At 38.3% G+C, this 25,285-nt stretch overlaps 1 protein-coding gene across 14 annotated transcripts in view; it reads right to left on the bottom strand.

The window, feature by feature from the left end:
* The window catches only part of MYT1L (myelin transcription factor 1 like), a 288,588-nt gene that overhangs the window by 96,180 nt on the left and 167,123 nt on the right, over positions 1 to 25,285 (bottom strand). For 9 of the 14 annotated variants that reach the window (XM_088530569.1, XM_088530567.1, XM_088530572.1 and 6 more), the window contains exon 6: positions 8,317 to 8,693. In XM_088530569.1, the coding sequence (XP_088386695.1) occupies positions 8,317 to 8,693 (377 nt within the window). Of the gene's footprint in view, positions 1 to 7,305; positions 7,332 to 8,316; positions 8,694 to 25,285 lie in introns of those variants that run through there. The other 5 variants (XM_088530570.1, XM_088530578.1, XM_088530573.1 and 2 more) reach the window with 2 other exon arrangements.

Below are 25,285 nucleotides of genomic sequence, written 5' to 3'. Positions count from 1 at the left end.
AGGCGAGACTTTCTAAAATAACAAGTTGTTATATTTGCAAATGTGGATGCAAAGAACTGATAAACAACTGAATTTACTATAGGATTTTTAAGGCATGATATACCATAAGCCACAGTTTTGGGCATTGTTGAGCCAGAAATAGTAGATCATTGGGAAGGAAGTGTTTTCAGAGAGTCTCACTGTGAACAGGAACACAGTTCTAACATTACAGTACTTTAGTTTTGAATTACTTCTCCAATCTACTTTATTCCAGAAAGTAGTAGTTCTACCGTATCATCCTGGGCCAAACATCTCACATTCAGCTAACACTGAGGAGTCAGTCAGTGAGTCAAAACCAAAAACAACAAAATGCATACATAAAATAGATTCAGAACGAAGCCACTTTTAAATCTAGCGCAGTGCCAAATGTTCGGTGCGATGCTCTTACTAAGGCCTTCAAGTTCAGACTGTGAGCACCCTAAGTATCCCAGCACTCTCTACAGAATTTCTACTCATGTCAACACAAGCTGTGTATGCGAAAGATCTATAATCTGTCTCATCAAAGGTGAATAATTTCTTTACACTGCAAAAAGCTGTAACTGAATCATTTGCAAGGATAAGATTTAATCATAGAATCATAGAATCACAGAATCGTTAAGGTTGGAAGGGACCTCTAGAGATCATCTAGTCCAAACTCCCCTGCACGTGCAGGGTCACGTAGAGCACATGTCACGGGATTGCACCCAAGTGGGTTTTGAAGATCTCCAGAGAAGGAGATTCCACAACATCTCTGGGCAGCCTGTTCCAGTGCTCTGTCACCCTCACTGTTAAAATTTTTTCCTTAAGTTCTTGTGGAACTTTTGGTGTTTCAGTTTGTGGCCATTACCTTTAGTTCTGTCGGTGGACACCACTGAAAAGAGGCCGGCCCCATCTTCTTCCCTCTCTCCTTTGAGGTACTTATATACACTGATTAGATCCTCTCTCAGCCTTCTCTTCTCCAGGCTGAACAGGCCCAGCTCCCTCAGCCTCTCCTCATAGGGCAGATGTTCCAGGCCCCTGATCATCCTCGTAGCCCTGCGCTGGACTCTCTCCAGCAGCTCCACAGCTCTGTGAGGCCCAGAACTAGACACAATACTCCAGATGTGGCCTCACCAGGGCTGAGTAGAGGGGCAGGATCACCTCCCTCGACCTGCTGGAGACGCTCTTCTTAATGCACCCCAGGATCCCATTGGCCACTGCTGCCTCATGGTCAACTTGTCATCCACCATGACACCCAGGTCTTTCTCCGCAGAGCTGCTCTCCAGAAGGTCAGTCCCCAGCCTGTACTGGTGTCTGGGGTTATTCCCCCCAGATGCAGTACCTTGCACTTGGCGTTGTTGAATTTCATGAGGTTTTTCACCACCCAGTTGTGCAGTCTGTCCAGGTCCCTCTGGATGGCAGCGCAGCCCTCTGGGGTATCAGCTACTCCTCCCAGTTTCGTCTCATCAGCAAATCTGCTGAGGGAGCGCTCTGTGCCTTCATCCAGCTCATTGATGAACAAATCTATGGACCGAAGACTGACCTCTGGGGGACACCGCTAACTACAGGCCTCCAACTAGACTCTGCACCGCTGATCACCACTCTCTGGGCTCTGCCATCCAGCCAGTTCCTAATCCACCTCACTGTGCGCTCATCTATCCCACACTGACGGAGCTTGCTCAGGAGGATGCTGTGAGGGACAGCATGAAAAGCCTTGCTGAAATACAGATATATAACATCCACTGTTCTCCCCAACTGATCATTCCATCACAGAAGGTTATCAGGTTAGTCAAGCATGATTTCCCCTTGGTGAATCCATGCTGACTACTCCTGAGCACTTTCCCATCCTCCACATGTCTAGAGACAAAAGCCAGGATGAACTACTCCATGACTTTTCCAGGGATGGAGGTGAGGCTGACTGGCCTGTAGTTGCCTGGGTTCTCCTTACCATTTAGGACTTCTCTTGTTAGGAACAGAGCTAAGTATATAGCTTCCCAAACCAGAAGGATATTTAAATAGCTTTCTAACTTTAAACATGGAAGTAAAAATGAATGAGACTACTAACTGTGTAAAGCTTCACATAGGTTTCTAGGCAGAGCATGAAAGGTTTACTGAACTTCAGTGTTAAAAATGTACATAGAAGGCTGTCTTTTAAAATGGTTCTTCAAAGTGAAGGAAAGGTTTGTGCAACACAAGCAACGTTATCTCAGGTAAATAGAACTCTATTGACCTAATTAAAGATATCATTGAAATCAATCAATGAAATCAATCCTGATGTAAATGAGCTCAGTATCAGGCCCACTCTCAGTTCGGAAGATTAAAAATAATCTTTATAGGGCAAATTATACTGTAAGCAGCAAATAGCAAACACCCAGAACACTGAACATACCAACCAGTGAAAGCTTCCTAAGTTAACATAGCATTCATGTTTAACCAATCAACCAACTAAACATCCAAAGAACTAACCCCAAACAGGTAATAAGTGCAATAAATAGATCTGAATCTTTTCCATGAGAACTGGAAGTACCCAGGGCTTAGCTCTTTCCCCACCCCACTTTGCAGCCTTGAGGTTTCCAACTCTGAATTACTTGTTTAAAATTCTTTTAATTATTTTATTTCCCCCCAAAAAATTAAGTGAAAACATTTAGTCTGAATGTCCCTAGATGAAATAATACTAACTGCTAAAAATCAAGATATTTAGCAATCTATATTTGCATCTTCAGTGCAGTAGGAAGATATTCCTAGAAGTTTGTCCAGTGCAGTGGTTTCAACAACCACTTCCAGGCTTGTGCATTTTGTAACAAGACCAAAAAGGCAACTTTACCATCAAATCTAGAAGAAAATATAAAATAACAACCAAGGTAAAGGTCTTCCAGCCACAGCTCTATTCTTATTTGTTGTTGTTATTCTTCATATTTTATTGTTGAAGTACCCTAGCACAGTATTTTTTTTTCTTCCCAGAATCATAGAATGGTTGAGATTTGAAGGGACCTTTGGAGACTGCCCAGTCCAACAACCCCTCTCAAGCAAGGTCACAGAAAGCTTCTCAGCACTGTGCCCAGATGACTTTTGAATATCTTCAAAGATGGAGTCTCTACAATCACTCTAGGTGATTGCACTCCACTGCTCTGTCACCCCAAAGTAAAAAAAAAAAAAAAAAAAGAAAAAGAAAAAAAAAAGAAAAAACTTTTTTCTTAGATTCAGATGTAATTGCCTGTGTTTCAGTTTGTGCCCATTGCCTCTCGTCCTGTCACTGGGCATAACTGAGAAGAGTCATCATCGTCTTTACTCCCTCGCAGTAGATATTTCTACACAATTACATGGTTTACCCCAAGCCTTCTCCAGGCTAAATCATAGCAGCTCTCTCAGCCTTTCATCACATGACAAATGCCCTAATCCTTCCATCAGCTTCATGACCCTTCACTGAACTCACTCCAGCAGGTCCATCTCTCTTCAGTACTGAGGAGCCCAACACTGGACCCAGAGTTGCAGTGTGGCCTCACCAGAGCTGAACATGGGCCATCACCTCCTGTGGCCTCCTGGAAATGCTTTACCTAATCCTCTGCCCAGTACCCTATTGGCCTTCTCTACTGCCAGGGCACATTGCTGGCTTGTGATAGACTTGGTGTGAATGGCAGCACAACCCAGTTTTCAATCCTCAGCTGACTTGCTGTGGGTACACTCTGCTGCATTATTCAGGTCATTAATAACTGGAACAGTATTGGACTCAGTTTTCCTCCATGGGATACACTGCTATTGACTGGATTCTGACTAGACTTGATGCTCACAACCCTCTGAGCTTGGCTGTACTCACAGTTTCAGTCCAACTAACTGTCTGCTCACCATTCCCTTTCTTCAGAAGCAGGAAAAAAAAGAAGAGCTCCTATATTCTTTTATAAAATAAATGAAATGATATAGCAACACAGTCTATTAGCACAGGGTTAATATCTGATTCCACCAAGTGAGGCCAGCTGGCATATATTTATTAAAAGTCCTCCTCAGCTCTGGAAAATGCTCTTCTTTCCAGTTACATTGTTTTAATAGTAAAATGTTGTTTTCTGGCTTCTTCATTTAAAGCTACAATTTCTTATATTCCACATTTTGCCTAAGAGGTACATGTGAGTCTAGCTCTCTGCTCTGATTACTATCAGCCCCTTACTCTGTTCACCACTCAGACGACTGCTTTCTGCTCCCGAGTTTAAATAAATGAATCCGTGAGGTAGTCAGCAACCTGAACAGTCCACCTTGCTAATATATATCTGTATTTTCTAATTTTCTGAAAAAGTATAATTTCTGAAGTTGCGAGGACAGTTGGAGAGCTATGTGCTGCCACAATTTCCTCAGCACACATGATCCATTTATCTTTAGATTGGTGCTTGTGTCTCCTCTTGCTTAGAGGAACATGCATAATTGCTGTACACACAATCTGATGAAGGAATCAGGAAGATAAAGGAGAGCACTAACAGTACTAATGAAGTTTGTAGCGGGATTTCAAATCATAAGGACCCAGGCGTCTGAGTCTACTTCATTGCAAACAGAGGAAATAAAGAAGCATTTTTACTAGCATTTAAAAATAACTGTCCAGTTTAAAAACATGTGATTTTTTTAAAAATAGGTGGAATATTGCTCTATTATCGTGTGATAACTCTTGTTTTAAATAATGCCTATGGTATCATGTCCTGTTGAATATGTACTGCTATCTATATGTTACAGCTATTTTAATTAAAAATTAAGTGAAGTCTCACAGATTGGTATGTTATATTTGTCAGCTACTTTGACTTTATTAGCTCATGAAAGGGAGTGTCTAGCAGAATTACATATCTCGGTGATTCACTTTAGTAAATTGCAGTAGCATCTCTGAAATGAATTTGGTTGATGCATCAAGTTTCTTTAGATATAGAATCTGCCTGACTCCTCCTTCCCCTGGGGAATCATGAAATACCTGAGTACAAACTATCTTGAATGTCTTCATGTTATTTAGGCTAAATGGTGCCTTGGAACATCTGTTCCAGTAGCTCCTCCAGTGGAGATTTCTTTCTATAATAGAAAAGCTTTGTGAAACACTCTTTGGGACTCAGCTACCTGAAGTGAGCTCCTCTGACAAGGAGAAAGTATTTCAGTTTGCTTTACTAATCAAATGTGCCCATCAGATTTGAAGCCAAAGGTTTTCAGCAGTAATCATCACACAGAAGGGAAGCTCCAAAAGCAGCCTTTTCTCTTACTCCTTCATTCATTTACTTGCAATTTGGATTGGAATTTACAGGTTAGGCTGTCTTAACAAAGGTCATCAGTCTGCCCTTCTTTTTTAGGATATAAGTGAAATTGGAAAGATTCATCTTTTCTTTAACGGGTGCTGTTCATAAGGGCTTTTCAAGACTACTGTGCTTTTTGATAAGGTAGATGGATACCTGTTCTTTAAAGAGATTTAGTACATTTAATAGGAGTTTAAAGAGGATATGCTGGACACTGACGGAGAATTTCAAGCATTAACTTTAATTCAATAAGAAGTCCTTTCTTTAATTGGTATTTTGAGATTTGACTAGACTGGAAACATGTGATTTTCAAACGGCCAAAATGGTTTCAGAAAATGTCCCAATATTTTCAGTAAGAATTATGTGCCTATATTGCCTATAAATCTTTCAGAAATCAAAATTCACTTGCTGTTATCAGACAGTATGGGCAATGATATGCCAATGAGGAACTGGAGTTTCTTGGAATTTATCCTTTTCTAACAGAAAACTGGATTTAGCTTAGGAAACAGTCTTTTTTATCTTTTTCCCTTAATTGTTGGCTTTGTGGTGCAATACTGGCTGGGTTAACTCTGCTATCGCAGATACTAAGATTTTAATTATTTTGTCCATCTAGACATTTTTCTATGCTTATCTATGGAAATTTCATAACCTGCTATAAGCTATAGTGAAAGTGACAAACTTTTATGAACTCTGTGCAGGCATCCTAGTCTCCAGAGGATAATTTTGTTTCTAAGGAAAGGAAGAGTAAGACACATTCAGACTACCTGCTAAGGTGCCTTAAAGGGTGGATGGTGGTTTACTACAATATTTAAATTGAAGTGAGCAGTGAGTGATTCAGGCAACTGAATTGAGATTTGCTAGACCTGTTTTCCCCACATTCAGTAGATACAGGCAAATGCCGTATTCAGATCACCTATTTTTAGACCCCATAACTTTGGTTTCACTTCATTTTCCTGGAAAATTCCACCAGAGTTGCTTCTGTTATGATTAGAAGAAAAAGAAAAGACAGGATGCCTATAAAAACAACTAGGAAATAAACTATCCATGAAAATCTGCTTTACTTATTAGCTTTTAGATCTCACCCAGAACAAATTATGTTATCAAATCCTGCTCCATGGCAGGATGAATCCCATATTACTTTCCTCTTTAATTCATCATAAAAGATCATAAAATAATTTTCTTCCAAAATTCTATTATCATCCTTCCCATTTTATGAACTTTTGTCCTAATTTTATCCATAAACATATGTATTATCAGTGGAATAACATGGAATCCTAAGAAAATCTTGATCTGTATGAATTTTAATGCAATGTTATATGCAAAGCAGGTAATACAGATACTTCTGTAAAATTCTTATCTTGCAGTTCTTAACCACAGCCTACTATATATGGAAGGAAAGCAGTCAAAAATCAGCGTTACCCTCTATAGGTTGACTGGGACCACCTACCGCATGTGTAACTGTCCTGGAACAAGTAAAGCACTGTGTTTCATAATGTCAGTAAGAGTAAATTTAGTATCAAGCCTGCTGGCTTGCCAGAAGCAATTTTCTTGAGCTCTTGAATTTTGTTTGAGTTTTTTCCTTAAATCATTTTTGATAGTGTATATTCAAAGTTTTTCATATCAGCCCAAACCACTGCAACAGTTTCACCATGACCTAAACACCAACAATATTAGTCACTATTATCTTTTAAAGAACCTGTTAGACTTCCTGCACTTGCCCATCAGGATAGCAATATCTGTTGCACACCAGCCTGATCAAAGATAGCTTCTCCTTCAGGTTCTGAAAAAACAGACTTCTCTGCAAAAGGAAGTGGCTTCCCTATTGTGACAAGTTCTTGTGTAACCCTTCAGATCAACAGTTTGTGTTTTACCAATTTTGTTGGCAAATTTAATCAATTGAGGAAATGCTACAGATTCAGGTATCTGAGAAAATGCTTATAGCCACCCAGCTGGCCACCACCTTGCCTGAATGGAAAGAATGCTTCCAAAGTCTTTCTCTAAGTTTTAAGATCTGACCTTATAGAATGCTGAAACAAAAGTCATACAACTTTCATACCTGGTTGCTAAGAGGAATCCAACTGAGGAGTGCTGAAAGCTTTTCTTATATTTTTATTGGTTAGAAAGGTGAATCTACCCAACCAAAAACGTGTTCCCTGGAAATGGGAACAAAATACTTTTTAGATAGCTCATTAAGTTTTGCATGATTCTTTCATTTCACCCCAGTGCATTATGATGTCTGTCATCAGCCTATGGACTCTTGAGTACGTGGACAGAGATTATATATTTTAGAAAGTATTAATTATATAGAGTCCAATATCCCCAAAAAGAGGAAGGTGAATAGGTTAATCACAATGCTACTTTTATGTTAGTAACAGGGAGATATATGTTTAAATGACTTCTATGCCATGGTATTAAAAACAGAAATAAGAAATTTAGAAAGACTTTATCTATGTAAATCTTTCACTCTCTATATAATCTACTAAACTACATAACATCCAAATCTCAAAGAACCAAACTGTACTGTACCAGTTCATTCTGTATAGCTCCTTGGTGGAAAAAATATGGAGGGTAGAATTTTCAAAGGGAATAGGTCCATTTTTGCTGAAGAAAAAATATCTGCAAACTTGTGACAGAATTTATATGGGCAATCACTGACATTATGTAAGCAGATCCAGCAAATACACTTGCAAATTATCAGTGCAGGCATCCAGCTGTAGCTGATGCTTTGCTTGTACCTTTGTGAATATTTTCCTGGTAACTGCATGCATTAAACCATTATTTGGATTATACTTTTTTTTTTTTTGCAAGCATTTTTAGCACAAACACACCTCCACCCTCCTTGTTTGAAAGTGATGGTGTAGTAAAAAGTATTTGGAAGACAGACTTAGTAAAATAAATGTTAAAAGAACACAGTGGGGTATATTTTCAGTGTGGAGCAGAGAGATTTAACTGCATGACTTCCATTAGCTTTAATGAGAACTGCGCAGCTAAATCCTCACACCCCATACTGGAAGATTAACCCAGAAAACACACAGTGTTTACTTTTTACTAATACTCTGATTATTACCACGTTCTTCCTCCTCCTCCTCTTCCTCCTCCTCCTCTTCTTCCTCCTCCTCCTCTTCATCCTCCACATCTTCACCTTCCTCTTCATCCTCTTCCTCTTCTTCCTCAATTTCTTCTTCTTCTTCTCGATCTATCTCCTCCTCATCCTCCTCCTCATCACCTTGCTCCTCATTGTCGTCAGAATATTCCTCCTCCTCTTCATCCTCTTCCTCTTCTTCCTCTTCTTTTTCATCCATCTCCTCTGTGCCATCAGTTTCATAGCACTCATCTACTGAAGAGTTGTCTGTTTTAACCACAAAGGGTTTTCTTTTGGGAGCTGGTTCTTGCGGTTGCTTATCTTGTGTTTTTCTTTTTTTTGCCAAAGGACAGCCATAAACACTGTTCAGAAATAAAAGATGCATCTTATTATACTATCCTGCAATTTTTTGTAGGTCAGATTGTATAACTTCTGTCGTTCAGTCATTTGTTCTATTTCTGCACTGTGATTAGTTGCTATTCTCAAAATGCAGGTTTTCAAACTGAAATGCTGCTTAGGCAATAATGACCAAGGGGGAAAACACAAACAAAACCTCTGAACTTGCAAGCAATTATTATTTGCCTGAAAATGTTAGACATACATGCCAGCATAGCATTTACAGAACTAATACAAATGTGTATTTTTCTTATTTTTTTTCTCTCTTAAGGCAGATGTAGTTAAAACATAGGAAACTTCTACTACCTGTTAGCTATTAGTACAATAATTAGAAAAAAAAGTAATACTACATAATTTTATAAGTCAGTGAGGTTTTGTTTGTGCAAAATTAAGATGTGTTGCTGCGCTATTTAAATAATGAAATTAGGACTGCTATTAATATTATTAAAAATAATGAATCGCTTTTACATTTTCCACTGTTCTTCCTCATTGTTTGCCGCAAGGTTAAATAAAAGGGAAACACAACCAAAAGTAACAGTTTTCAGGGCCAATGTTGGAAGTGTTCTCACATCGACAAAATCAAACAGTAAATAAAATCCTTTGCCAGTGAAGAAAGTCAAACTTATCCAAACATAAGTACCACTTGTGCTCTCAGCATTTTAATAAATCATAACATTCCACAATAGCCATAACAAAATTTCAGATTTTTGAACATTTGTATTATTTTTCATCAGACTAGCCACCTATTTCTCAAAAGTCATGTAACCTGTTTTGTTGAACATGATCATCCTTGCATAATCCCTATAACCTTCTACCAAGAGTGACCACACACACTAATTATTTTTTGTTTTAAAAACTTTGTATTGGAACATCTTTAGCATCTTTAGCAACCAATTCTAAGTGCTACCCAAGTCACATTGATTTTCAGTCTCCTTCCTGTGATTGATCAGTTTTGTGCCATTTAAACAGCTCTCAGTACTCCTTTCTGTACTTCAATTTATAGTCTCCTCTTTACATTATATTTTCTTACATCATATTATGACTATAAACCACCAAGGATCTTTATCATCTTCTTCCTTTCAAATTCACAGACCACTGAAAAATAGTTTGCCATAGTGCTTAGTAGTACATATTTACTCTTCATGGTATCTGCATGGTGTTGATCTTGGTCAGATTTAGTTGCAACCCAATACCTATGAGTCCCAATTACTTTACTCACTACTAAGCAGCAAGTAGTCCCTTTTATTTAAGTGACTAAATTAGTCACAGTTTTACCTAAATAGTAATGTTTTTGATCTCAGGTAGGCTGGTTCAATTTTCTTAATGCACTCATATCCAAGTATCATATGCAGTCACAGAACATGGGTATGCATGATGGAAAACCTGCTAAGGGAGAACTCTCTGCTAACATAGGAAGCACTAACTCTCTGTGTAGAGACCGTAGATGTCTCTAAAGTCTCATAAGTCTCATACCGTGTGCCTAAATTAGACATCTACCTTCATCCATTAACACTATCGAGAGCCAATAAGAAAATCTAACCAGATTCCAGTCCTCATCTGGGAGCAGGTAGGTCCTAGCACTACCTGTAACTTGCAGAAATGGACACCAAAGTGAGGCCGAATGGTAGAGGTTCACTATACCTAGGATAAACTGATAGCCCCCAAACTCGAGGAACCTTCTCCAGTCAGCAGGTAGGGTAGTATATGCCAGGTAAGAGCACTCGCTTCTACAAGCCAAGCTCCTGTGCAGCTGCAAGAAACTCACAGTCCAAAGCCCAAATCTTTGCTACTCTTAGAAAATTAAATCTGTGAAGGCAGGAGGTCTACGCTTCTGGTGTCTTCTCTTTGGACTATCTTTCTATTCAAAGATTCTTCAAGATAAAACATTAATACGCCAAGAATCCTTGTTCCTAAGTCCTCAGTGTTGCTCTCTGCCAAGTCGCAATCCTTCCTGCTGCCTGTGATTCCTATATGACCTGTGAGGACAAAGTTGCACAGATTTAAGATGAAAGATAGAACATACCTTCACAAAGAACATTCCTCACTGAATCATTGCTTGAGGCATAGGTGGGTTTTAGAAACTTGCATGCCAGTTCAGTGCATGAAAATAGGGCAATATTCATTCAGTGTGTCTTAGTTTTTTGTGATGGTTTCTGTTCCTTCTCATTATGGTTTATATTACCTTCACAATATGTTCTTCAATGCCATTCTCCTTAAATGATATTTTCTCTAAAGCACAAAATCACAAAATGGTTGAGGTTGGAAGGGACCTCTAGAGATCATATAGTCCAACCCCAGTGGTTAAATCAGGGTCACCTAGAGCACATTGCACAGGACCCTGTATCGTCTGTTTTTGGGTATCTCTAAGAACAGAGACTCCACAGTCTCTTGGGCAAACTTCTCCAGTGTTCAACCAGCCTCATAAGTGAAAAAGTTTTTTTCTTAAATTCAGACAGAATTACCTGTATTTCAGTTTGCACCCACATGCTTCTTGTCCTGTCACTAGGCACTGCTGAGAAGAGTCTGGCTCTGTCTTCTTTACACCCTCCACACGAAATATTTGCAGAAACTTTTAATTTAGCAGTGCCCGGAAGAAGTCCCCTAAGAATTCACAATAGCTTAGAACTGGCAAGGAAGACACTATTACAATAACTATCTGTTATGTTAGTTAACTCAGAGTCACTTTTTATAAACTTCTTCCTAATTACTTTGTATCAATGTGCTATTCATTTTCTCTACAGTCCTGAATTTATTCTTGCCTGTGCTTGGATTTAGAGTTTGCAAAGCTAGTACTACCAGGGTTCCTCTTATAAAACCATTTAAGGTAGAGTCTTACACCAGCTTCCTTCTTCCTTCTTCCTACCTTCCTTCAGGTATAGCCAGTGAGAGTTAAAAAAAAAAAAAAAAAAAAAAAAAAAAAAAAAAAAGCCCTATGGAAGCCTGGGAAACAGGCCACCAGACCTGGAACCTGTGAGTTAGCTGTCCTATTTTCCTCTTTCTCTTTCTTAACCTATTCTGCTTTCACCCTTTGTTTCATTAATTTTTCAGATTCTGCCTCCAGGACACTTCTCTGTTTCTGGCATTTTCTCTTTGGTCCCTCTGGCGAGCGCACTGAGGGAGAGGAAGTGCTCAGCTTGCCAGCAATCTCCACCTCAGCTGTCACTACCTTCCCCTCAGACACAGGAGGAAACTACCATCTTTCTCATTGACCTCTTGCTCCTCATCTATTTGCAAAATCTGTTACTGCTTGTCCTTGTCGCTTCTGCAATTTTCTTTCCATTTTCCATTTTGCCTTTTGTGATCATTCCCTTATTTGCTTATTTTTTCGACTTGTTTATTCCTGCTCATAGCAATGACCCCATTGATTTATCTGTCTTGTATGCTTTTATTTTTTTCTTTCACTTCTCACTGTGTTACCCTGGTCCACTACATTTGTCTTATTTTCCCCTCACAATCCAGCTCCCTTGGCTTTCAATAGAATACATATTGGGGCTTCCTGAAAAAAACCTTGGAATATTACACACTTCTTTTCTGTATGTCTCAGCCATTTCAGTTTTTCAGAGGCTATCATAAATAATTCTTCTGGAAAGAATGTGTTAGAATTTCATAGCAATAAAATCCAAGAGGTTGTATAGACATTAATAATTTAAAAAATTGAATGAATTGTATATGCATTTATATTCCTTAGTTAGAAGATTATTTTTGTTTTGTTTTGAAACTCATATGCAATTTTTATTCACTAAAAATATTCACTGCTACTCATTGTCTTTGGGACTCTACTTCAGAAAACATGACTTTTTTCTCCCCAAAGTTCAACTCCGTAACTTTGAATCTTTTGATACAAATATGATATTAATTTTCAACATGATTAGAATGGCTATTACTTCTAGGCTGCAACGACTATACCTCTTTTACTTAGTATAGAAGAGAAAGAAAGAAGAGGAATAAGAAAAAGAAGGGACTTCCTAAATCAGATTAATGATCCATGTTCTCTTTTCCATAATATGCCTACCTCACATAGCACAGGCAGGACATGACACCTGGAGGAAAACACCCCTAACCTAATGTGTGTCCAAGAGCCAGAAGATACAACTGATTATATCTTGCTGCCAGACCCAGGGACTGTTCTAAGAAAACAAGATAGTCCAAAGAGCAGAGATTTAATGATTCATGTTGCTTCAGTAGATGAAATACATATAATCAAGTTTTGCTAAGTGGCTATTGATTCTGGACACTTCAGTGATGATTTGGATGTAACCCAGACACCTCAGAATGGAAGTATGCAAAACTTGTGACCATTTCTGCACTGACTCAAAATTCTGAATTCCCCAGTAACTTAATCAATCTAATCAGGAAGTGAAACATCTGAAAAGAAAACCTGCTATTCTTCAGCACACAAACAAAAATGAGGTTGGCAACCTTGAGCTAAATTAAAGCAATACCTAGAGCAGTCAAAATGTCCAGGTTTGTGCATATTCTGGGTTTTCAGCTTCATTATAATGACAAATTTGTTAACAGGTAGAGGACAGGTTCCAAACCACTTTTTTCATGATAAAATGATATCATAGAATGGCAAAAGTTCATAACAAATAATTCACTAATTTGTAAGGGTTAGATTACGCTACAAGAGTATATCTATCATAACAGAATTTTTCCTGACCACAGTGTTTGAGCCTCAGACATGATATGAAACATTTCTATTCCAATATTTTAAAAATAATTGCTTTTAAGAAATCAAACATGCTAAATTCAAACATTCAAAAATGAAGGGAAATAAAAGGCAATTCTTGTTGCTGCACTGTCCATCATTTAACATTTAGGTATGTATTAGTACCATCAACGCCCTTAGACACAGACTTGATAGATCATATTTAACAACATAGCAGGTCAAACTATCATTCTAGACTGTACGTAAGGATTGAGTAATAGAGTATGCTGTCATTTTAGCCTATCTCTAATGTAGGGCTACTATAACGAGTCTATCTGCTACTGATTATTATCACAAATACTTTCTGTCATTTCTACATAAATGTACAATAACACTGTCTGCCAAATGAATTTTAATTTAAGAATGAGATATGGTTTAGAATTAAATTACATGATACACCAGTTTTCCTGTAACTATAGCAATCACCATCTTATTTGATCCAAAAAACTAATTGTTATGGAATATAACTAATGGAAAAGTATAGCAACTAACCTTCTAATGCAAGAATGTGGCTGTCATCAGCAAAAATCTGCTGTCACAGAAAATTTTGTCAAAAACAAAATGATGCAAGCTGCAACCACCTCAGTGCTTATGTACTGGATTCTCACCCCCAGCATAAGCTACAGGACACTGTTCTTTGTCTGGCATGGTTGGTTAGGAGTCACTCAAGTGTGAAATATTCTAAATTCTGGTTCTTAGAGGATTAAGATGTTTAAATCTTCCTATTTTGAAAAAATAAAGAGATTGTGCCTTTTTGTAACTCAGAGAAAACATGATTATTCTGAGACAGCATAGATAGCAATTCCCATATTCTACTGCATTATGGAGCTGCTGCTAAAATCAGTCTCTTTGTAAAAATGCTAACTTTTATTAGTATGCATTTAGCAAACATTATTATGGTAGAGATGAAAGTTTACCTTCCACATTATTTTTTAAAGATGCTTTATTTCTTAATAGGCTCTGCACCACAAAAGTTAACATAAAAAATCTCTTTAATATAAAGAGGATTTCTAAAATATCTTTATTATTATACCTCCTTGGGGTTAATTTCTAGGGCAATGCTTTGATACAAGCTGTTGTGCTCATCATTTTATCACTGCATACAAGGTTGTAAGCAGAATCCTACAACCCAAACTATAAAGGCTTTGCTACAGATAGCCCTTTTGCATGGACACAGCCATTTTACTACTATTTATTTATTTTTCAAAGAGTCATAGCATCCCTATTAGCAGTGTTTCTATTAGACTGCATAAAACGACCCCAGCCACCCAATCCTCCTGCCCTCACTTCTGCTTGGTGTGGCAATAATGGAGCAGATCCTCTAAGAGAAGCCAATACAGTGGCATAAGCTTTCCCTCCTCCTTGCAAGTACAAGGCAGGCAACAGGGATCATTATTTTCTCCTCAGAGAAGGAGCAGTGTCACCCCCACCGTGCCTTACAAAATCCCCAAAAGGGGTAGGATATTTGCTTGTAGCAGTAACTTGTTGAACTATTCCCCTCCTGCGGTACCTGAAGGGTGCTTTGCTGTATTACCAGGGGGTCCTGCAGTTAGCGTTTCCACTAAGATACAAGCTCACCTCTCAGGGAAATTGTTTCATGCTCCTGGCAGACTTGAAGGACAAAACTGTATCTCTTATGTTCAGCTCTTTTCCCAAGGTTTTCTCATGATGAGAAGAATTAGAAATGCTCTGGTCTTAAAATGAAAGCTTACCTAGCGGTTTAGTCACATGGCTCCAAAAGGTGGATGCGTAGATATGGGTCTAAATGATGTCCCTTAATCTGGCCTTTTTGATATAGCTGATGAAAGGAGGGATGCCAATTCAGGGTAAAAAAAAAAAAAAAAAAGCTAATTAAATCCGCTCACATTCCAGTTGAGAATAGTGAGGCTCCAACCTGACTCATATCACGATTAAAAAAAAAATACTACAGTATATAGTGTTACTTATTATAGATGACAGTGAGTTCTATTAGATTGCAGAAGAGTCTCTGAAGGAAAATGAAAATAGCTTCCCAAGGGAGTGGAAGCCCCACACAGCATGATTTAAATGTGGCAGCTGGGTGGTGGGTGGAAACGGCGGTTTCCATTGAAAATCTGCTGCCAATATGCCTCCTATGGCTCGATTTCACAGAGAAATGCTGCAGTTCTCCCCCTCTGAAGCTCAGCTGCTCTGTTTTAAAGATGCACAGAAAGGAAGCCGCTACCAGGGTCAGCAGCTGAAAGAAAGGTCCATAATTATGTACTTTGCACTTTGCTCTAAGGACCAAAGAGTGAAAACTAGGAAACGGCTGGAAGTACAAGGGTGTAATGGGAAGATGGCAAGAAGAAGAATGGATGTTGTAGTTTCAGAAGATGACAGGCAACTTTTTAGAAGTGCACTTCAAAGACTGCCTTTTAATTTTTTTTTTGAGTAGTTTGAGAAAAGTAACGCTTAACACTTACATCTCACTGAAAATCAGTTAGCAATCAGCACTTTTATAAATGGTCCCCATACCATTTGGGGCCCAGATCTATAACTAGAGCAGTTGGGGCAACATTAAATTTCATCAGACTTAATTTTAAAGGACTTTTAGATGACTAAATTCCTAGGTGAATACATTCTCCAACAGGAAAAGTTAAATATATGAGCATAGGAGTTGCAATAGCCAGCATGCTGAATGGGGGCCATTTACACCCAGAAATATGAAACACCACAACAAGAACGTCTTCCAAACCACCTCCATCTCTCTTGCAGACATCTGCACCTATCTCCAATTCTGACTTAGACATCATTTTGAAAATATGACTCATAAACTAAAAAGACACAGATTTACCATGCCTGTTAGCATGGGTGGCTACTTGATTGCTCTGTTTAGATCCAGGCAGTGTGGTTCTCTACCCCTTTTTCTTAACAACACAGAGGTTGAATCAGTAGTCAAGAAACAAAGATTTTCTTTTTTTTGTAATAGCCAGCTTGATACGACTCCAAATCTGGTTCCTTTATAGGAGTCCCTTAATCATCATGCTGGCTTTTATCTTTTTTTTCTCTGTTCTCCCTAAAAAACTAGCATTCTCTTCTGACCCTTCTTCACCAGCAGGGACAAAAGACAATCTCATCCTTGTCTCCCTTGTTATCCTTTTGATCTGACCCTGCTTTGGGAATTACCACTGTGCTTGAGCCCACTCAGGGTGGAGAAACTGCAGCAGGATGTTGTTCACTGTGCTCCGACACTCTACTTGCTGACCCAGGCTGTACCACAAGATATTTCAGCCAGATATGAAATATCTGCTTCTCTCTATAGCAAACTCCTGTGCTGTCCCTGTGTGTTAACTATGTGGCCAGTGAACGCCTCCTGTGCTTCCTGGATCGGAGGATGCTGGCACAAGTACACGAAGTCCGTGATCCTCAAATGTTCTGGCATGTAAAAAGCCCTGAGCAACACAGCCCAGCTAAGCTAGCTGCACCTCTGGACACACATTAGTATATTTTCTATTACAAGTTTGTTCAACCACACACTCACTCAGGAATTTTGTAGATGCTTTTGGATTTTAGTACCTAAAGTCTCTTTCTTGTTTTCAGGACAGTTAAGATATCTTGATCTTTTTTACAGACTGCTAGTATGATATAATTATAAACTGGACTAGGTATGTCCAAGTATAAAAGGAATCAAACTGCTTCTGCTTACACAAGAGATCAGTTTAATCCATCGTATACAGAAGGAATGGAGAAAACTGCTACTAGCACCTCTAAATTAACCATGATAGTTCCTTTGTGGTTCTACCCATGCTATCTACTGGACTGTGATTTCTAAATCTGACTGACTGCTATAATTTCCCCTGAACAGTCAAAATTACAGCACATTGAAAATGCCAAATGTTATGTCTGTTTTATGGGTTTTCTTAAATACTGACATTTTAAATAAGTGGTTCCACTTTTAGTCAATGCCATTTTAGCTGATCAATCCTTCCTCCTACATCCTTTTAATAACATAACTAGAAGCAGCAAGCTTGAATGCTGAGCTATGAAGTTAACACCATTGCTGGAATTTATTCACATGCTTTCTAAAATGATATTTGTTTTATAACTCTGACTCAGTTTCTGAGTCCTTCTTTTGCTGTGATCCCATTAGGCCTCACGAGCTAAGCAAAGCCAGGGCACGTCAGTTCTGCGTATGTCAATATTTCTAAGGAATACCTAGGTGCTGTTGAGATGTTTCTGTGACTCAGAAAGTTGAACACTTTCCTTCCCAGTAGCACTACAGAAATTTTCAGCTCACCACTGTGGAAGGGACAGAGCAACTGGCAATACTTTCTTTCACATAGAATTAAAAAGAAGAGCTATGTGCCTGTCTCCTAAGACTCAGAAAAAATAATTCCAGAGCAAATTTTAAAATAAACTCATGCAATCCTATTCTGCCTAATTCAAAATTATTCCTACAGTTCAGACAGATAAACAATATATTTTTTTTCTTCTTGTTCCAAAATACTCTGTAGTAAAACTGTGCAATGGTAAAAAAATTGCTACGACCCATCCTGTGAATGTTTTATAACATGTGTCACTTAAAATAGAATACTTAGCATGATAAAATACACTGAGGCTACTGTGCTAACATTTGTGAAATGCTTTGAAATCAATAGGTGAAAAAGCATTATGATCATAAAATAGCGTTACCATAACAAGTTGGCTGCACAGCAGCCACTCACTTATGTAGGACTGAGTATGTCCTATTTCCCTTCAGCAAGTGGGAGATACCTGAAAATTCTCCGAGAAAGGTTTCAAATACGGTTTCTCAGTGTGGTGACTACTGTCATGCAAAAGCCTATAGGACTCACAGCAGAGAGTGTGAAATATGTTGTGACATAACCTCTTGCTGTGATGGCTGCTTGTCTGTCCCTTTCTCCTGCAATTGCCCTTATATTTACTAATAACCGACAAACCACTAATCCTGACTGGTGATTCTAGAAGAAACCATGACCAAGTAGGATTAAGACAAGACTAGCATTAAACTAGCATTAAGACTACATTAAATATTGTAGAAGTGGTTCTAGCATGTTATTTGTATTATTGCTTCAAATACTCAATAACAAGTAACCATTTGCTAGTCTCATAAGTTAATTCTTATTGCAAGAAGGATGGGGTAAAGCAAAAGGCACAGGCGCAGAACTCCGGAGGCATGACTCAACTTCTGGCTGATGCAAACTCCCTGTGTGGCAGTCGAGAGTCACGAACTGCTAGTTTACCAAGGGAATACATGCATTACAGCAGCCAGCTCCTATGCATAGCTGCTCTGCGTAATGCTAACATCCAAGTGAAGCATCTCGGTTCCTCTTAAAGCACCTGGGGAAATTTAAGCACTTAGCACAGAAGCATTCAGATGCTGTAATCTGGACTGGAGGAAGATACTTCTTGTACAGGAGGGTTTCCACTCCTGAATTGAGACCTTATGCTCTTGTTTTCCTAGCACAAATAGAGGTGATCTGAGTCTTTTTGTTATAAGATGGCCAGAGAGTTAAACTAGTAGCTAGTTTTCAGGTTTAATTTTTATTTTATTTTATTTTATTTTATTTTATTTTATTTTATTTTATTTTATTTTATTTTATTTTATTTTATTTATTTTTTTGGGAACGCCTATTCTCCATTCACAAAACATGAGCAGGATTTTCACCTGAAGACACTGTGAGGATAAAATGCTGTAGCCAATCCATATCACTGGTGATTTTTTCCATGAGAAGAATCATTAGTTGAAGAGAAAGCATTCACTTCCTCTTTTTCCATCTACCTAAAAGTCAGCTCATTACTATAAATAAAAGCAATAATGACAGAAGAATCTATCCCAGTGTGTGTGTCAGGGAATGGAACTTAGCCTGTCTTAAGTAAGTGGCTTGTGTTGATAGTTGAAGACAATATATTATTGCCATATATATTGTCATGCCTCATTTAACTTTATATTATTACAAATTTTATCATACAAAACAGACTTAAGACACAGGAATCACAGGAATAGCTCTTAAGCATTATACATTTCTGCACTATACCATGAGTATTTACAGTGTGGCATTGCAAATAATGAAAAGAGATTAAGTTCTGAAACCCATTTGATATAATTACTAAGCATCAAAAATTTCTTGGGAAGATGATTCAGAAGAGTAACTGGGAAACTAACTTGGTAGGACTCCTCATCAGGCTAAAGGTATCACTGCGTACAGTGTCCTAAGATGTATAGTGCTGAGGTATCTCTTCAGGAGCTATTTATCCCTTGGGCATTTGATTCTGTACTGTGGATAGATTTTTTCTGAGATTTATTACTGTCGTTGAAGATGGCTCTAGAGTACCTTTCCTCTCCCTGTCCTGAGCTGACACCACTAGAAGCAGTACTTCATATGAGCCACTAATAAGAAGTGATGCCTGTGAAAGGGCTGTCTCAACTTATTGAAGAACTTCAATATAAGTCTTTAAAGGCAATCATAGCATACTTTTTTTTGGGGGCGGGGCAGGGGAGAGAAAAAGTACTGCTCTTTTTCCTCTTTTTTTCTTACAGGCTTCTTTTCGCTCTCTCGCTTCTTTACTGCTTTGTGTCTCATCTCTTTCCTGTGCATTTTTCCCTGTTTTCGTGGTTAAGAACATACAGAAGGCAGACAGGCCCTGCTTTCTGGGTATCCTTGATTCTTTGCTAGCCCGGGTAACATGGAAGAGTCTCATCTCACAGAATCTGAATACTAGAAGGAAAAAGATAGTTATAACTTTCTCTATTTTTACCTACCTGTCTGCCCCTGCCACTTTGTTTTTTAATGATTTTACCAGAGTTCAGATCATTGTATCTGAGAAGCAGAGGATAAGGTAAGAAAGTACAGAGCAATGCTATTATATGTCCCACCTATTGATAAAATATTTTCAAAGCCACCCACATTAGTCACTGTTGCCTAAAAGCAGTGTGTAGCAATGGTTAGCTTGGACATTAGAGCAAGAATAAGGTGGGGTTCCCCGTCCAGCCAGTGGCCAGCAATCGCTAGTACCTTTTCCTGTTTCCAAAGCCCTGACTTGGGATGCTCCGATCCGAAGACCACTTCTCAACTGCCCACAAAATATCTGTACTGAAGTTCATAAGAACCTTTGGTAAGAGGATGCACGCAGCTCCTTAGTGCCTTAAATCCAGTGCCCAAGGTGGCTAATGACTCCTACAATTCAGTGTAAGGCTAATAATCATGACCGTGTTATCACTGAAATACACAGAAATGAACAGATATCTTTAACATCTTTAGGTTTTTAAATCTTAGAATCAAGATTTTAAAAGAAACATTGTAGAAGTAATTCACTAAATACAGAATAGGGAAACAAGAGTTGGTTCTTAATGTAGAACTGTCCTAACAAATCAGTTAATTCTGTTGTACCATTGAGAAAAAGGTATTGATTTGAAAAGCACTGAAATGTACGGCTAGACTTCCTGTGTCATCAGCTGAAGGTCTTTATTCATATATTAGGTAAATATCAGAGAGAGCTTTGGGTCCCCTGTTTGTAAACATCTCCTATATATGCTTCTGTCTTTACATCATACGCTGCCTGAGTTTCTCCCTTTGTTTATAAGTGGGGAAGCAGAGGCACAGTAAGATGAAATGTCTGGCACATCACATCTGGATCAGCTCTGTAGATCTCTGCCTTCTATTATGAAAACATGATTTCTTTTCAACCTCCAACTCCTCTAAGAGAAGTTCTCAGCCAAGCTACTGGGATAACTAATGAATTTCCTGTATGTAAAGGACAAATGCACATAGATACTGCCAGGATCCTCTTGGGGGAATTATCTCCCCAGTATTACTGGAGCTTTTTATTTTTTATTTTTTTAATTTTTCTTTCCTCTACTTTCTGTACAATCCTCATTTATTTAGTGCCTGACAGCAACATCTTCAGATAGATCTTCCCACAGCAGACACAGTGAACTGCTGAATGAGAAATACTCCAAGCACCTGCCATTTTAAAGAAAATGAGTGCATCATTTCAGCAACACACAGGCGCAGGGACCTGCTGCAGAAGGCACATCCCAAATCTGCTGTTGCTGTCGCTGCACAGATGGGTCAGCACCCTTCTCTCTCCTGCCTTTGATTTTTTTTTCTTTATTAGGCTAGTCCTCCTGGCACATGAAGATCCTGAAACTTGCTGCCACTGAAATCGCTATTCCCAATCCAGATGGCAGTAGGAGGAATTGAAGTGTGGCTCCTTTGTACAGTAAGCCCTAGACAATAGCTTCTAGTATGCAAAGCCACATGCCGATTGCCGGTGTGTGGTTGGTTGACGTCTCAGACCCAACTTTGTACCTTTTTAATCATTAATCAACAATTCAGACAAAGAATATATTGCTGAATCCAGCCAGCAGCCAATACAGACCTCTAATACATTATGGATTCTCTGCCACCACATTTATTTATTGTTTGCAGTGTTCTGTTAGAAAATCTCTATGCATTTTCCATTTACAGCTAAAAATTAGTTTAAGAAAATATTTAGCTGGATTTAGCAAAGCAAACCTGCCCCATTTATTACAGTTTCTTACAAAACTTGAGTAATTAATTATTTTACCTAAAATATCCTTGTAGTGCTATTCTTGGTATTTAGCACGATTTACCAAAATATTTAGCAAATATATTTTTAAATGAAACAGAATTAAATGGCATTGGCAGTGCCAGACTACAGTTTTTCCTCCAGAAATCATCCACTGGATCATTCTATTATATTTAACAGTATAATAAGGGTTGAATATCAGCTTAGAGAGAAATGAATATACATTTGTCTTTACTTCCTGCATTCAGAGGGATTTCTCCCAGTCAGATGTAACAAGCAGCAATAAGAACCTCGCTGTTCTGTGCTTAGGCTTTACGCAAATGCTTCAGTGGACCTTAGGTTTTGCACAGTGTGCAACCATGCTCTGCTATCAAATTAATGTTAAAATATGTATGTCCTGGCTTCTGATTTATAATATCATTGACAAATAGTAAAAAGGACAGGCATGCCATAAAGTTTATGGATGGAGTGATGGCATGCACAATGATGTCGCATAAAGAATAAAGGGGGAAAAGTTATTTATTCTTGTGGATTCAAGAACTAAAATACAGATAGACTGGCTGCGTGCACAGAATTTTTCATAAATATCCCACAGTGCACCCTGTTGTACAGCAGCCATACATTAATTAGAGCATTCAGCAGACACTGCAATGTGTTACACTCACCCAAGTGAATCTTCATTTTTCACATGCAGGGCCTTACTAATTAAAATCAGCTTTGCAATTAAATGTGGAAAATTGTGTTAAACTTTCAAGCGTGGTCTAGAAAAAAAGTATTTATTTTTAGGGTATTTTATTTTGATGCAAATGAATTTTCCATCAAAGTAAGACCAGTAAAAGGGAGGTATGAGGATTTCTCTTTTTTGTATTATAGATGCTCCTCTCAGTTGCAACTTGCAATGCTCCACTATCTCTCTGCCAGTACCTGGCCCCGTTCCAATGCTTTTAGTGAGTGCTATCTGTCAAGGCATGAATAATACAGCCCCTAGGCTGTCGGCAGAATCCAAATGAGGCATACATCAGGAAGCAAGCACTCGACTTTAGCTCCAGAACATGCTCCTGTGAAGACAGGCAATTATTCACCCACGGCTGCAGCCATGGCAATCAAACTGGTGGGTGAAAAGGTATATGAAATGAAAAAAATTTGAATAAGAAATATGGCACAACAAGCCAGAGAAAATTCAATAATTTTCTAATAAGAGAGAGATTTGAGCCTTTTAATTTTAAACTTTGTGAGTCTGAATTATTTCACTCACTCTGCTCTAAAATACAGACTAAGCCACAGTATATAATGCCATGGGAGAACAAGGGTGTGTGGGGCTTTTCCTAATCAAAAGAGCAATGCTAAATTGCAAGGTATTTATAAATTTAAACAAATTTGTTAATCTTTAAGTGACATTTTTTTTCTTTAAAATTAAAAGATGATCAAAACAACTCTATCTGTACAATGCAATAGACAGCCTAATAAAGCAACAAAGTGGGTGATATGAAGTAATTTGATAGCAAATTAAAATGCAGTGTATTTTATAAGGCTAGTGACAATTCCAAATTTTAGATCCAAACATATTATCTCTCTTCATTTTTGAGACTTTCTTTTGTTAGATCCTGTACCAGGGTTTAATTTAAAAAATCCCTTACAAATGTAATAGGCACTGAACAAAGGGCACACACACAATTCCTTAGGAGACAAAATGTTTAAGTTCATTTACTTCATCCAAATTCTTATTTTCAGTAATCAAATTGCAATTCATGAAATAGTGAGAGCTCTATCAGTATTTCCATTTTAAATCGGAAGGGTTTATCATTTGGCCTTAACAGTTCCTTCTTCACTGAAATTTGATGTGTTTTGTTTGTTGACTGTGATTGTGTTTTGCTTTAATTTTTATACAACTGCTTTCTCTGCTCCCAAATACATATACATATTAAAAGAATCCTCACTAATATATAGAGAGCTGCACTACCAGTGTAAGATTGTGTTTAGTGCTTTTATTTGTTAAAACATCTTTCATTTTGAAGCATGTGGTATTTGGCAAGTGATTAATCCATTACAGAATCTAATTGCTTTTGTCATTGGAGAAAAAAATTAAATGACCACGTTATGAAGCTTTTAAAATAGGACAGTGGATATAACCAGTATTTTTTTATGGAGTCTTGTTAGGATTTTTATGGTGTGTCTAAATACCCATTTACATGACAAATCATAGTCTCTATTGGGTATATAATGTGCTTTTTAGAAAAAAAGGAAAAGACAAAATAAATCAAAATGCATAGCAACATAGGAGGGTGCAATACTTCCAAAGCACATATTCATATCTGCTTGGTAATTAGCACAGGCCACAGTTTGCTCTCAGTTACTTTACAGTAACTATGGGACTTGCAGCAGTGTAACTTAGAACAGAAACTGAAGTGGCTCTTAGATTTATTTTCAGGTATATCAAGTGTGAATCCTCTTGTCCTTAGTTAATGGAACTAGTGATGTTCATGCTAATTGCAACGGACGAACTCTCCACTCCATTATTTTAATTGAGCTCTTAGCTGACGGGTGTTCTGCAAACACTTGGTGTGCTTCAAGAACCACAACACCTAGATGGGCTGTTGGCAGCTGAGAGGATTCAAGGTTCTAGACCAAGTTTATTCATCAAAATTAATTCACAGCTTTGAACACATGAGAGGACTGATCATTATTATGCCGTTAACCATGATGGATTTGAAAATCTATAGAGTGAACAGAATAAACAGTATGAGGAGCATGGTAGAAGGGAGAGGCTCTGGTTTTCATGCACAAGATTTGAGTTCTTTCCTTTGCTCCCCCACTGTATGGATGTGTCTATGACTAACTTATTGTCTTTGTTATTTATTTATTTATTTATTATTAGTTTTTTGTTTGTTTGTTTTTGTTTTGATTTATCTCATCCTTTGTCTCTCTTGCTAATTTTAAAGGACCTAATACCACAAAGATGTGAACTGAGTAGTCCAGTTGAGTTCGAGTGCTTGGAAAGTGAACAGCAGTCCAAGTCTGAGAAGCACAAGCTCTGACATCGAGGCACTGCCTCTCTCCGCCCATCGCAGGCAGCACTTGGGCATCTGGCTATGCCAGTGTTTCTAGGTATCAGTGAGATTTTTAAAATGATTTAAGTCTGCACTGCGCAGCTTCGGGCACTTTCCCTCAGTACCTGGACTGAGATACAGGCCCCTCGGAGCCCGGATCCCAGCCACTGGGGAGGGAGGTGCCACCTCCATGCTGATTTTAGCCTAGTTTCCTGCCTAGCTGCTCTGCAGGGGAGTCCATCCATCTTCACTGATGGGTCAGGATGCCCGAGTC

This window comes from Tinamus guttatus, unplaced genomic scaffold, assembly GCF_059628265.1.
Source record: "Tinamus guttatus ecotype Peru unplaced genomic scaffold, ASM5962826v1 Tinamus_guttatus_pri_ptg000383l, whole genome shotgun sequence".
Lineage (NCBI taxonomy): Eukaryota > Metazoa > Chordata > Aves > Tinamiformes > Tinamidae > Tinamus > Tinamus guttatus.
Note: the sequence above shows the minus strand (reverse complement) of the source record. Positions and strands in the feature narration are given on the sequence as shown.